At 32.5% G+C, this 12,421-nt stretch overlaps 1 protein-coding gene across 3 annotated transcripts; it reads left to right on the top strand.

Annotated features, from left to right (window-relative positions):
• The first annotated feature begins 4,920 nt into the window (after window positions 1-4,920).
• LOC7491349 (UBP1-associated protein 2C) lies at window positions 4,921-12,175 on the top strand. Of its 3 annotated transcripts, none has more exons than XM_024593859.2 (2): window positions 4,921-6,398; window positions 11,010-12,175. In XM_024593859.2, the coding sequence occupies exon 1, from the start codon at window positions 5,069-5,071 to the stop codon at window positions 6,395-6,397; it is 1,329 nt and encodes a 442-aa protein (XP_024449627.1). In that variant the 5' UTR covers window positions 4,921-5,068; the 3' UTR covers window position 6,398; window positions 11,010-12,175. The 3 variants fall into 3 exon arrangements, with proteins under 3 accessions (XP_024449627.1, XP_024449628.1, XP_024449626.1); XM_024593860.2 differs by lacking the exon at window positions 11,010-12,175 and adding an exon at window positions 10,836-11,000; XM_024593858.2 differs by lacking the exon at window positions 11,010-12,175 and adding an exon at window positions 9,446-9,729 and having other exon boundaries at window positions 4,922-6,398.
• The last annotated feature ends 246 nt before the right edge of the window (window positions 12,176-12,421 follow it).

The following is a 12,421-nucleotide window of genomic DNA, read 5'->3' as shown; positions in this document are numbered from 1 at the left end:
AAATAAAAAGAATAGTTGAGATAAAATATTTATATGTGCATGTATCTTTTGCTTAGTTAAAAGAAGATTGGTGTCATATTTAGAATTTCAATCAACATTAAAAATCCTTATTTGATTTATCAATTTTTATATTTTTCAATATATTTTATTAAACAAAGATATCATCTTTCTATTCTTTAAGTAAAAAAAATTATGATACTAAAAAATACCTTCATAATATTGTCACCTTTCTTTAAGTAAAAATGCTATTAAAAACACTTTCGCAACACTTGGGTATTTTTTTTACGTTCAAAAATAATTTTAATTTGACCCATAGTATAATACAAGCCAATAATATAATAATGATTAAAGTAAGAGAAGTGTATATATATATATATATATATATATATATATATATATATATATATATATAAACTATTAATGGTTGGAGGATGAATATAAGATTTACCCTTATATCTCTCTTATAGGTTTCAAGGAAGCACCAAGTTTTTACAAAAAAAAAAAAAAAAACTAATAATAATCTTTTTTTTATAGCACAACAACCAAACTAGCTTAGAATTAAAGACAATTATTGGATATGAAAGAAGTAGGAATGATTCTAGGTTAGTTCCATTTTATTCTCATGAATTATATGAGTTTATGAAATATTTTTTAAAAAAATATATTTTTAAAAAACAACTTTTTGAGTTAGTTAATTTTATTTTATCTTTATTTGTAAAGAAGATATTATTGATAAATAGATAAAATGTTAAGAGATAATTGATAAAAAAAATAAACTTTTAATAAAAATGATAATTATAAAAAAAAGGTAAAATGAAATTCAGTATAGTTTTATTCTTTCTAAGTAAAAAAAGTTGAGGTGTACATGGAGAGTTTTTGGATAGACCATAAGACCCATGTGTTGATAAATAAATAAATTGTACCAATAGACTCTCCATTTTTTAATTGAAGTGTAAAACTAATTAAAACATATAATTAAAAATTTAAAAATAAGGCTGGGGATTTATTTGAGGAATGCCTTTTGGATTTAGCAATTTTAAATTACTGTAATGAGATAAGATAGAGCATCAATCTATCTATTAATCTAGTAAATAGGTGAAAAATAAAATATGCCCTAAAATCCAACCTCATTTACCACTGTACCATAGGTGTTAGAAAAATCTAGCATATTTGTAATATTTGGATTATCTTATTCGAATTGATTTGTCAAGATTGAATAATATGAATATTACAAATGATAATGGGTTAAAAAATCTAAGAAATAAATATCATAGGTCGATAGCTAGTCAAGATTTTTGAAACTCAATCAACTCAATTCAACTCTTATACCCTAAACTACTTTTGTTTTTATATTTAATAATTTGTGGATTGAACATTTATTTTTATTTTATTTATAAATGTTTCGACTTTAAAGTTCTTGTTAGTGGACTTTTTATTAGAGTTTTTTGATGTAAAAAAATATGCACGTGTCTTTGTTGGAGGGGAGGAGAAGGTAACTCGAATTTGATGGTGGTGTAGTGTACAAAAATTAGACCTAACATTGAGGGTGTTATGGCACCTATAATCCATGTTGTAAGTCCATCTCTAAATGTGGATTCACTAAAATTAGCAATAGAAGCTCAATCCATGAATATCTTTAATATTCATAAAAAAAACATTTAGCCTTATCTAATACATTTAACCCGCTCGACTAAAAAAATTTAAATAAATCAAATTTACAACTTATAAAATATCGGTAATATTTATTAGTGGCGTTTGATATATTGGGTTAAGGTTTGGATCCATAACTAGTCCATTGACCCTTACTCTGTTGTGAGCTGAACCATTTTTTTTTTTAATGTAATAAAGATCACTAAAAACATGATGATTTTTTTTTAATGCTATAAAACTCGAGCAAGAAAATAAATCTTGAAATCCCTTGACTTAGATCTTTGCCTGACACGAGTTTCCAACAAAACTATAAAAGAGTTAACTCAATGTGAATTGGTTTATTTAATAGGTTCAAAGGAAACTCAGATGACTAATTTTTATTTTAAAAAACTAATGTTGAATAATGAAATCAAGAAAAAAACAATAAGGCAAAAACTAAAAGAGGATGTCGGGCCACATCAACTTTTAAAACCTGTAACCCGTGGTTATTAGACTGGAAATACCATACATGAAAAATAATAAAACTCAATCCCCAACAAATCTTACGTTGAATAACCACATCTACTTTTAAAACCCGCAACCCGAGGTTATTAGACTGGAAACAACATATATGGAAAAACAATGAAACTCAATCTCCAACAAATCTTACGTTGAATGATGAATTATCATTACTATTACTATTATCATCTTTATTATTATTATCATTGTTACTATTATTACTATCACTACTACTACTGTTATTATTATGATCACTATCACTATCACTATTATTATTATTATTATTGTGTTATTGTTAATAGTATTATTATTAACATTATTATCATTATCATTATCATTATTATTAGCTCTATTAGTATTATTATTATTATTATTATTATTATTATTATTATTATTATTATTATTACTACTATCACTATCACTATTATTATTATCACTATTAATAACATTAATACTATTATAATTACTATCGTTGTTGTTGTTATCATAATTATTACTATTGTTACTATCATCGTCACGATTATTGATATCATAACCATTATTACCATCATAATAAATTACTACTACTACTACTACTGTATATATACTAAAAGGAAATGGTATTTTCCTGTAAAAATGATATAATTGTAAATTTTGTTAATTTTTTACTGTAATGGTGGCAAAATTATCATTTTTAGTTTTTCTTTAGAAAACAAAATTTTCTTATATTTTCTTTTCTCTTTATATTTGACATTTTTATCATTTTACACTTGGTCTATTTATCACCATTTTTTTTCTATCTTTATTTTTTTTAATATTTAGTTTTTTCTTTTTTTTTCTTTACACATTTTTTGAAAAAAAATATTATTTTTTTATTTTTTACACTTTGAATATTTATCACTCTATGCTTGACCTATTTATATAATTTTTTTGTTCTTATCTTTATTATTTTGTAATTTGTTTTATATTTTTTTCTTTACACTTTTTTTAATCATTATACAAATACTAAGAAAATAGTGTTTCACTATAGCAATTGTAATATTGTTTTATTTTTTTGTTGCGTTAAAAATTAGTTTGAGATCTTTTTTGACGCATACAATCTTTATTATATTTTATTATATATAAGCATCAATTTTTTTATTAACAATTATACTTTTTACTCAATGTTAAAAAATGCGTTAATAACATCTAGACATTAATTCTTTTGTGTTAGAAAAGAAATTATTTGACCGGCAGCGAGGCGAGTTGAATAGATGCGTTAACACTTTGTTTTTTTGCATTTATTAGAAAAAATGGTTCTCAATGTATTTAATTAAATGCATGCACATGCCTTTTGATTTATAATTAGATAAAAAAACACATTTGAAAAGCTTGTATTTTTTTTCCAAAAACAATAATCCAACCCATGGCGAAATGTAGGTCAAATAACTGGTTACCGCTATTACTATTACTTTTACTATTATTACTATTACTATTACTATCACAATTATTAATATTATTATCATAATTATTACTATTATTGTCACCATTATTATCATAAAAAAACTATTATTACTATCACTATTGTTTTTTCATTACTACTATTACTATATATACTATTATTATTTTTACCACCACCACCACCACCATCACTATCATTACCATTATTACACTATCATTACCATTATTACAATCATAATAAACTATTATTATTACAATTATTATCACTATTATTATTATTATTATTACAACTACTATAATTACCATTATTACTAATACCACCACTATTTTTGTTGTTGTTGCTGTTGAAATAACAAAAACCATAAACTTGATTTGAAGAATAAATTTAAAAATCATAAAAGCTTTGACAAACAAGTAAGGGGAACAAATAAGAAATCATAAGAAGAAGGACCAAACTAAAATTAATATTATTATTATTGAAAAAAAATTCACAAACTTGATTTGAAGTATAAAATTGAAACTACAAAAACTTTGACAAAAGAGCCAATGAAAAAAAACTAATCAAAAGTAGAAGGATTAAATTGAAAAATATTATATGTACAAATTAGAATTGAAGGATTAAATTGAAAACAAATAAAAACTTTAACAAAAGAGAAAAGGACCAAAATAAAAAAAATCAAAACTAAAAGGATGGGTTCTGAAACATCAACAACAACGAGGGCCATTTTTAGTTTTTTAGGGATAGGAGAGAGAAATGAAAGGAAAAAAAAGAAAATATAACTAGCAATAAACCGATAATTTTTAGATGACACATGTCATCCATCAAGGAAGAGAATATGACGAAAAGCAAAAGGAGACAATAAAAGCATATTTTCAACCACCGGGAGGTGCTATACACGCTACTCGAAATACACGGTGCTTCTCGCATGCTAACAACTTTTTTAATTTTAAAAATAATAATTAAATAGTAAATTACATTATTACCTTTGACCACACCAATAATTAAAAAAAAATGATATGAAAAAACATCAATACCCCTGTGTTAATGACTTAATTATTTTAACTCCAAGGTCAAATATGTAATTTTATTATATTAAAAAAATAAAATGCTAAAAAATATCCTTTTCCATGGTTAAATGATTTTTTATTTTAAGGGTAGCAAAATCATTTGATTGTGCCAATAATAATAATAATAATAATAATAATAATAATAAGACAAAAACACTTATAAAATATTTCTAAAATGATAAAAAAAAACTATCTTCCCCTAAAAAACAATAATTTAAAAGATTTGTTTTAAAAATAAAATCATTATTCTCCTATTATAATCTATATAGGTGTTCTCTTTATACAGTATATAGAATGAACCGGCTCTTCTACAACACTCCTTTCAATTCTTACTAATTTGCTAACCTATCCTCCTCTCCCTCTTTCTTCCTAAGGATATTAGGGTTTATCGCTCACCCTCTTTCTCTCGCAAAAAATACCCCTCCCCCTCTCGATGCAGATGGATCCAACAAAGAAGCGCAAGCTCGAAGAAAACGGCATCGTATCATCCACCACCGATCTAGACTCTCCTTACAAACTAACCCCTCAAGACGCCCGCAAGATGATGGAACGCTTCACGCCTGACCAGCTCCTCGATATTCTTCAAAACGCCGTCGTACGCCACCCAGACATCCTTGAAGCCGTCCGATCCATCGCAGACCCCGACGCCACGCAACGGAAGCTCTTTATCCGCGGCCTTGGCTGGGAAACCACAACGGAAAATCTCCGAAATCTGTTCTCTACTTACGGCGAATTAGAAGAAGCGGTTGTAATCCTTGATAAAAACACCGGAAAGTCGAAAGGGTACGGTTTTGTTATCTATAAGCATGTCGATGGTGCGTTATTGGCTTTGAAAGAGCCCAGTAAGAAAATTGATGGGCGCGTGACTGTCACGCAACTAGCGATAGCGGGGAATTCAGGTGCCAATAATAACAATAATTCTTCAGCCAATCCTGGTGTTGTTGATGTTGCAATGCGGAAGATCTATGTAGCGAATGTGCCGTATGAAATGCCGTCGGATAAGTTGTTGAATCATTTTGCGCAGTATGGGGAGATTGAGGAGGGTCCGTTAGGTTTTGATAAGCAAACAGGGAAATCGAAAGGGTTTGCGCTTTTTGTTTATAAGACGGCAGAAGGAGCGCAGGCTGCTTTATTAGAGCCGGTGAAGATGATTGAAGGGAGGCAGTTGAATTGTAAGTTAGCAATTGATGGGAAAAGAGGGAGGCAGCCTGGCGGGGGGCAAGGACCAGGGCAAGATGGATTGCAAGGACAGGTGCAGGGTGGGAATGTTCATGGAGATGGTGGAATGGGGATGGTGCTGCAGACAGGGTATGGCGCGCCAGGTGGATATGGTTCTTATGGTGGTGCGTTTTCGAGTGGCGTGCCGCCAATGGGTGGTCATCAGCAGCAGCACCATCATCCTGCTGCTCCTTTGAATGCTTCACTGGGTGGGCCTGGGTTGGGGTCTCAGGGGGTAGTTGGTTTGAGTGGTACTGGGGGTGGTAGTTATGGCCCACCTTATGGTGGGTATGGTGGACCAGGTTCTACAGGATATGGTGGATTGGGTGGTGGTGGTGCCGGCGTCGGTGCTTCTGTTGGTGCGTCTTCATCGTTTAGGTTGCCACCAAGTTCAGTGGGAATGCCTACTGGTGGATATCCAGATCCTGGGCAGTATAGCTTGTCATCATCAAATGCTTCATTTCCAAGTCAGCATCAGGGAGCATCCCCTGCACCAAGGGTTCCATCTGGGGGAATGTATCCAAATTTGCCACCTTACTATTGAGGTAGTAAATTGGGTTTAAATTAATTGCTTTGTGATTTCTTGCATTATTTGGTGCTGTTGAATGGCTTGGTTTCTATGTGTGCTTGTTGTTGGGATGGTTTCTTTTCCTTGTATTTGCTTGGTTTGTTTGCTTTGCTTTGTGAAAAAATTGTGTATGTTTGTTCACTGTATGATTTGTCCATGGTATTTGCTTTTATGTCGTTTATGTTGATTTTCTTGACCTCTATTACAAGGTCATGCTATGGGGTGAATCAGTGATCTAGTGTGTTCCTTGATAGCATTCATGTGATTTGTTGTCCATCTATTTCATGTGTCCCTAGTTTTTTCTCTGCTGTCCATTTTTCTGTATCCTGTCTTCTCTATTTTGTGTGAGTCTCCACTCTGCTGAAATGTTTCACAATAGGTTGAACATGTTCAGATCTACAAGAATCAGATTGTCATACCAGAAATGATGGAGGTGTAAAAGCAGCTTGTTGGCCTCATAGACATAACTGTTATTTGTTTTTGACTGGCTAATTTCAGTCTGTTTAAGCTTTGGGCTGATAATCTTAGCTAGTTAGATGAAAGTATGAAATGGGAAAGAAGATTTGTGCCGTCTTCTTTGGTTTTTAAGGGAATAGGGGAGATGAAATGAAAAGGATTAAAATTTCCGTCCTTGACTTAAGTAGCAGGGGGAGAAATGCTGAGAATGGAAGAATTTGTTGTTCAAATTCTTACCATGGATGCTCACCAAAAAATTCCTTTTGTCTGCCCATATTAACTCCTTCACCATCTCAAAGTTACTGAGTTGTTCTTAGACATTGGTATGAAATAGTTATGAGCCATGAAAGTTCCTCTGGCTTTGTTGAAACTAGGAAGAATAGTAAGGTCCCATTTGTTTCATGTAAAAACTAACGCTTTCAAAAATATGTTGTTTTTCATTGTTTGGTTACGTTAGTGAAGACTAGAAAGTAATTGTTTTAGTATTTGGTATGTGTGAGAAATAAGTGTTTAAAAGGAAAAGACAAGAGTTGATTAGTGATGGTGCTGAGTTATGTAATTCACTCATCCTCCTTGAATTTTCAATCATTCCAGATTGCGCAATCCCAATCTTGGTGTGTTCGCTATCCAGAATGTGAAATCTGGCGACACCATTTTTACTCTATCCTTTGCTATAGATTTGCAAGTATTCATGTTTAAATATAAGAGTAAATGTTTAAAACCTATATAATAAATGAAATATTTGGATTTGAAGATATTTGTTATTAATTGGAATCTGAAAAGTTGCTAGGACCATTCAATTTTTTTACCTTTAAAAAAAGCAAAGAATGAAAGGTGATAATTGTGTAGAGGTGTGTGCCTGTAGAAAATCAAGAGGTTTTTGAGACGGATAATTTGCATGCTATTTTCTAGGACCAAGGGTGAAAATTACCTTATTTTGAATTTTAGTCTACATGCAATAATACAATACTTTTATCTTTTGATTATACATGGAAGACTTATAAAAACAAACCACTATTTGAATTAGCAATACTAAGCCTATCTCCCACTAATCGAGTTTCAGGGGGAGGGGGACTGTAGTAAACACATGTATAGCATATCATAACGCACCGCATTCCAAGTAAATTGGGTGATGCTTGAGTTACCTAGAACACGGTACATTATGGTATGCAGTTCGCTACCCCCTTCGGAATGCGGTACAAAAGGGGTAGGCTTAGTGTTTGTTTGGCACTGTGGTAATTTCTACTTTTCAAATTGTTTTTTGCCTAAAAAAGCATTAAATTGATGCTTTTTAGGTGCTTTTATGTCAAAAATGATTTTTTTTTATTAAAAAACATTATTTTGATGCATTTTTAATTGAAAAGGCATCACCACATTACCAAACACACACTCAGTATGGTTGCTTTTTCAAGTTGTGGTTCGCTTTTGTTCCGGTAGTCCATTTATATATGTCACAATTACATGGTTGCACGTGACAAACTTCCAAACTAGATATTTTTGATTCAGGGGGTTATAGAATTAGGTAAACACTGGGTGCCGTCCATGATTTAATAACAAAGATTTTCTTGTAAAATGTTTTCATCTTGAGAACTGCAAGTTGTTTTCCATTGTTTTAAGCTTATTTTTCCTTTGACCATAAAATAGTTTTTGTTGACCAAGCTTTCCTAGGTAGCCAAACATGGAAAAATGAGGAAAATATTTTATGTGAAACAAACGGAGCCTAAATTTATAGCTTACAGTGCTTTGTACTTTATTATGTTCCTTCTACCTCTTATAAACACATGTGAACTGCATAAGGTGGTTATATATCCACTTATTTTCTCTTCATCTTATACCCTCATGATATTTTTGGACCGTGGCATTAGCCATGAAAAGAAGTGAGGGCAATTTCTTGTGGCTTGTAGGATGGCAGTCTTGCATTGACCATGACTTTCTTTTTGTGAAAGAAATACTTGTCATTAGCTTTATTTGTGAAATGGTTTGTTGGTTGTCTGGTGTCCCTCTCAGTCTGCAGCATCTTTTTTCTCTGTCTAAAGTACTGTTCTGTTGTTTTGAGCTATCATTCCTTGTATTAAGAACTAGGTCAGATACTGCCTCATTATGTGAAAACTTGGATTGAACCTAGTAAGAATCTTCAAATATATTTGCAGTTGTTAACTGTAGCCTTGTACAGCTGTGCTTTTGTAGTTGGATTGTTGGTTTTTGTATTATGAAGATTTCATCTTTTCTTTTCTTCATATTTTTTCCCATTTGAAAAGTCTCTTCATTTATTGAAACTCTTCATGGCCTGCCTGTTTTATTATCTGTACTTTGACATTATGATGATGCTTTGTGTGTTTGTACATACTATTAAAGCCATGGTATTTTTAGGTAGCATTCATCTGGTGGCTTTCTTCAGCTGCTCGGCATGACTATTTATCAGGGTTTCTTGTAATTTTCCTTGCGAAGATTCTTTATTGTTTTGCTAGTTTGTTTTGTTTTGTTTATTTGCTTCAAGTTATCATGAGCTTTGTTTTGTGTGATGAATGTTGAATGATCGATTGAGTTGTGCATGGATGTTTGATTCAGGTGTATGACAGCTTGTTGGGCGCAGATGCTTTTTGTGGTACTCGTGATTGCCTGATTGCAGACTATAGGGTCTCTGGTTGATGAATGTATTAGCTGTGCTTTTACATCCGCTTCTTCACTTCATCTGCACTTTTAATCCTGGTTCATTTTTTAGTGTTTGTTATTTTTTAGATAAACGAGTGTTGGTTGTTAAGATGACTGAATAGACTAGTCCTTGTACTCTTGTCAGAAGCTATGCACAACTTGGAATTAATTATATCAATAAGACATGAGTATTGATAATATACCTTCCTTGTGCGAATGTGAATTATGCTTGCTTTTGATACTTTATTTGCAAGGTTCACTTCATGGTGGTTTATATGGATTTTGGGATTCTTTGTTACACTAGTTCTCTGAAAAGTTCAGTACTTGTATTTTCTGTTGCATACTCTTGGAATTGCACCATAATACTTTATTTACATAGGCTTGTATGATCCCATGCTGATACCATATCTTATGGGGAATCAGACATGACTAATCGTCCAGACAAATCAACTGTTTTATGTAAGCTTTGTGAAAATAATAAGGCAGAATTGTGGATTTTCTCAAACTCGGAGTTTTTTGGATTTTAGCCAACAAGGAACCTTATAGAATGCATTACATCATGTATTTAATTGTAAATTTTTATTTTACACCGTCAGTTCTTTAGTTAAGGTCTTGTTTCATAAGGTTGTTTTTTTTTTAATCTAGTGATTTTCTGAAGATGTCCGGGAGTCAGAGAATCTAGTTTTCTTGCTTTGTATGGTTTTTCTCTGGTTGTGTTATGAAGATGTGCTTGGGCAATAGATGTAAGTTTTCTTGTTCAAGCTTTGTTGCATTAAACCACTGAATCCTTCTTATTAAACGTTGTCCAATTCTTAAGTTGGTCGTGTTTTGTGGAGGTTGCTTTTTTCTTTTTCTTTTCTTTTATTGGCTTCCAAGATGTCCTGAGGCAATTGATGTTGGTAAAGAAAACTTTGTTTTTGTTTACGCTTTTCTTTTTAAAGCAATTCTTCATTCAACCACGACTTAGGATTGAGGATTGTGGTCCAATGAGCTGCTTGACAATTTAAACTCTATAATCAAGTAATCAGTGACCTCCATTGGCATGTGCCCACTTGTGGAAACCACACTGATGGTATTTGCTATTGATCATTTCCCACCGAAGCTTCTTTTATATGTTCAACTAGCCTTTGGGTGTTTGGCCAATAACTGCTGGTATGGGCCAGGTTTTTTGTTTATGGATTTCTAATGATGATGCAAAAATTTAACAAGCTGAGTGGTTTTGATGAAATTTTTATTCAAGTCATTTCTGAAGGTGCTTGCTTAATGATGCTGAACTGATAGATTTGCTCATTGGTTATGCGTGTAGGCATTTGCATGCATGTTTATGCACTTGTGTTGCTTGCTTGAAGAGAACGCAACTTAGTTTTGCTGTATTGAACATGAGATGTTGCATTTGATTGTTCTTCATCAGAGCTGCTTAGTGGTTAATCATTCCCTTTTGCTGTTGGAGATTGACTTGTTAATTTACTGTCATTGCCAGAATAATGTGCACTAGATTTCATGGAACTTGTCCTTCGAAGAGAAGTTTTACAAATTGGTTAAAGTGGCTGGCATCATGGTTTCTGTTTGCTTTTTTCCGTAAGATATATCCTTCTATCCGTCAGTTCATATCGTAGTTTGTGTACCTTAGACTATTTAGCTTCTATTGGATGTTGCCAGCTCATCCTCTATTCTTCTCATGCCTTTATCGGAACCTAGGATATCATAGTGGTGTGTTTTTTTGGGTGGATGTCTTCTAGCTGCATTTATAATAACCAAATCTCCTTAAACATAATTATTTTAGGTGTAAAAACATGGTTCTGTACTTGATATTTTTTTTTCATTTCTACTTAAATCCTTTATTATTTGTGGATTTTAGATAAGATTGAAATTACATCCCTAGGTTTTTCGACTTGTGGATTTTATCCTATATGTGAATTATCTTTTTCTTGGGGTTGTCCATTTTCTTCTCGCACAACTCTGTGTTGTTTCCTCGTGAGAAGAGAACAGAGATGTTTGTGTTCCAGTACTAGTTTCACTGGTATTAGGTGCCTTAAAAGGTTATCAACAATTTTCATGCTAAGATGCTGCCAGGAAGTTGATTTGACACCATTAATGTTAGGTACTTTTGCTGTGAAATTAGCTGCTCCAGAAAATGTGATTCGGCACACCTTTGTCCTAACAACTGTCACTCCTCTTTTTACCTTTTACTTTATTGTTTATTGTTTTGGTGAGAGGAATATGAGATGACCAGGATAGAGTTCAAAGGCTAAGTGGGGGGGATAGCTTCGGTGACATGCATAGCATATGAGGGTTACAGGTTGGTTGAGAATTAGGCCTTCTGTATTCCATGGAGATGAAGGGAGGAGGGTTGGTATCTGCCACAGCAGTTTCAACACCTAATCTGGTTGTTATCACGGAAGCTGTTGTAGCTAGGGTGGTGGAGAAAGATCAACCAAGTTTTATTGGCGAGTTCATTGACGCCGGACATGGTGACGGGTAGTAGTTAATTCGGTGGGTGTTGGAAATAATTCTCAAAACAGCTGGTGCAAATATGTATATTCGGCCATGATTATAACGGCACGATTAATTTCCTACAAGTTGATTGATTCTGTGGATTGTTAGGCATATATTTTCTCCTTTTGTCAAGTCGGTTGGAGATTCTAATTCTGTGGTCTCGTATGGAACGCCTAAAGCTGCACGCCTGAAAAGAACATTTCAAAGGATTGTGGAAACACCCTTGTTCACGGGGAAAAGTATTATACTCATCTTAACAATTCTGCTGCAAAAAACAAAACGACACGACTGTAGGCTTTCGAAGAATAATAATTGCAAAACATATCAAGGCCATTAGTACCTGTTTCACTACTACCATCTCATATAGGGAGGGAGCTATGGCAAGTCCTGTTCCTG

The sequence above is a fragment of the Populus trichocarpa genome, chromosome 1, assembly GCF_000002775.5.
Source record: "Populus trichocarpa isolate Nisqually-1 chromosome 1, P.trichocarpa_v4.1, whole genome shotgun sequence".
Taxonomy (NCBI): domain Eukaryota; kingdom Viridiplantae; phylum Streptophyta; class Magnoliopsida; order Malpighiales; family Salicaceae; genus Populus; species Populus trichocarpa.
Note: the sequence above shows the minus strand (reverse complement) of the source record. Positions and strands in the feature narration are given on the sequence as shown.

What these genes read in the sequence shown, in the direction of transcription:
- LOC7491349 (XM_024593859.2), top strand. Translation starts at nt 5,069, where the DNA reads ATGCAGATGGATCCAACAAAGAAGCGCAAGCTCGAAGAAAACGGCATC.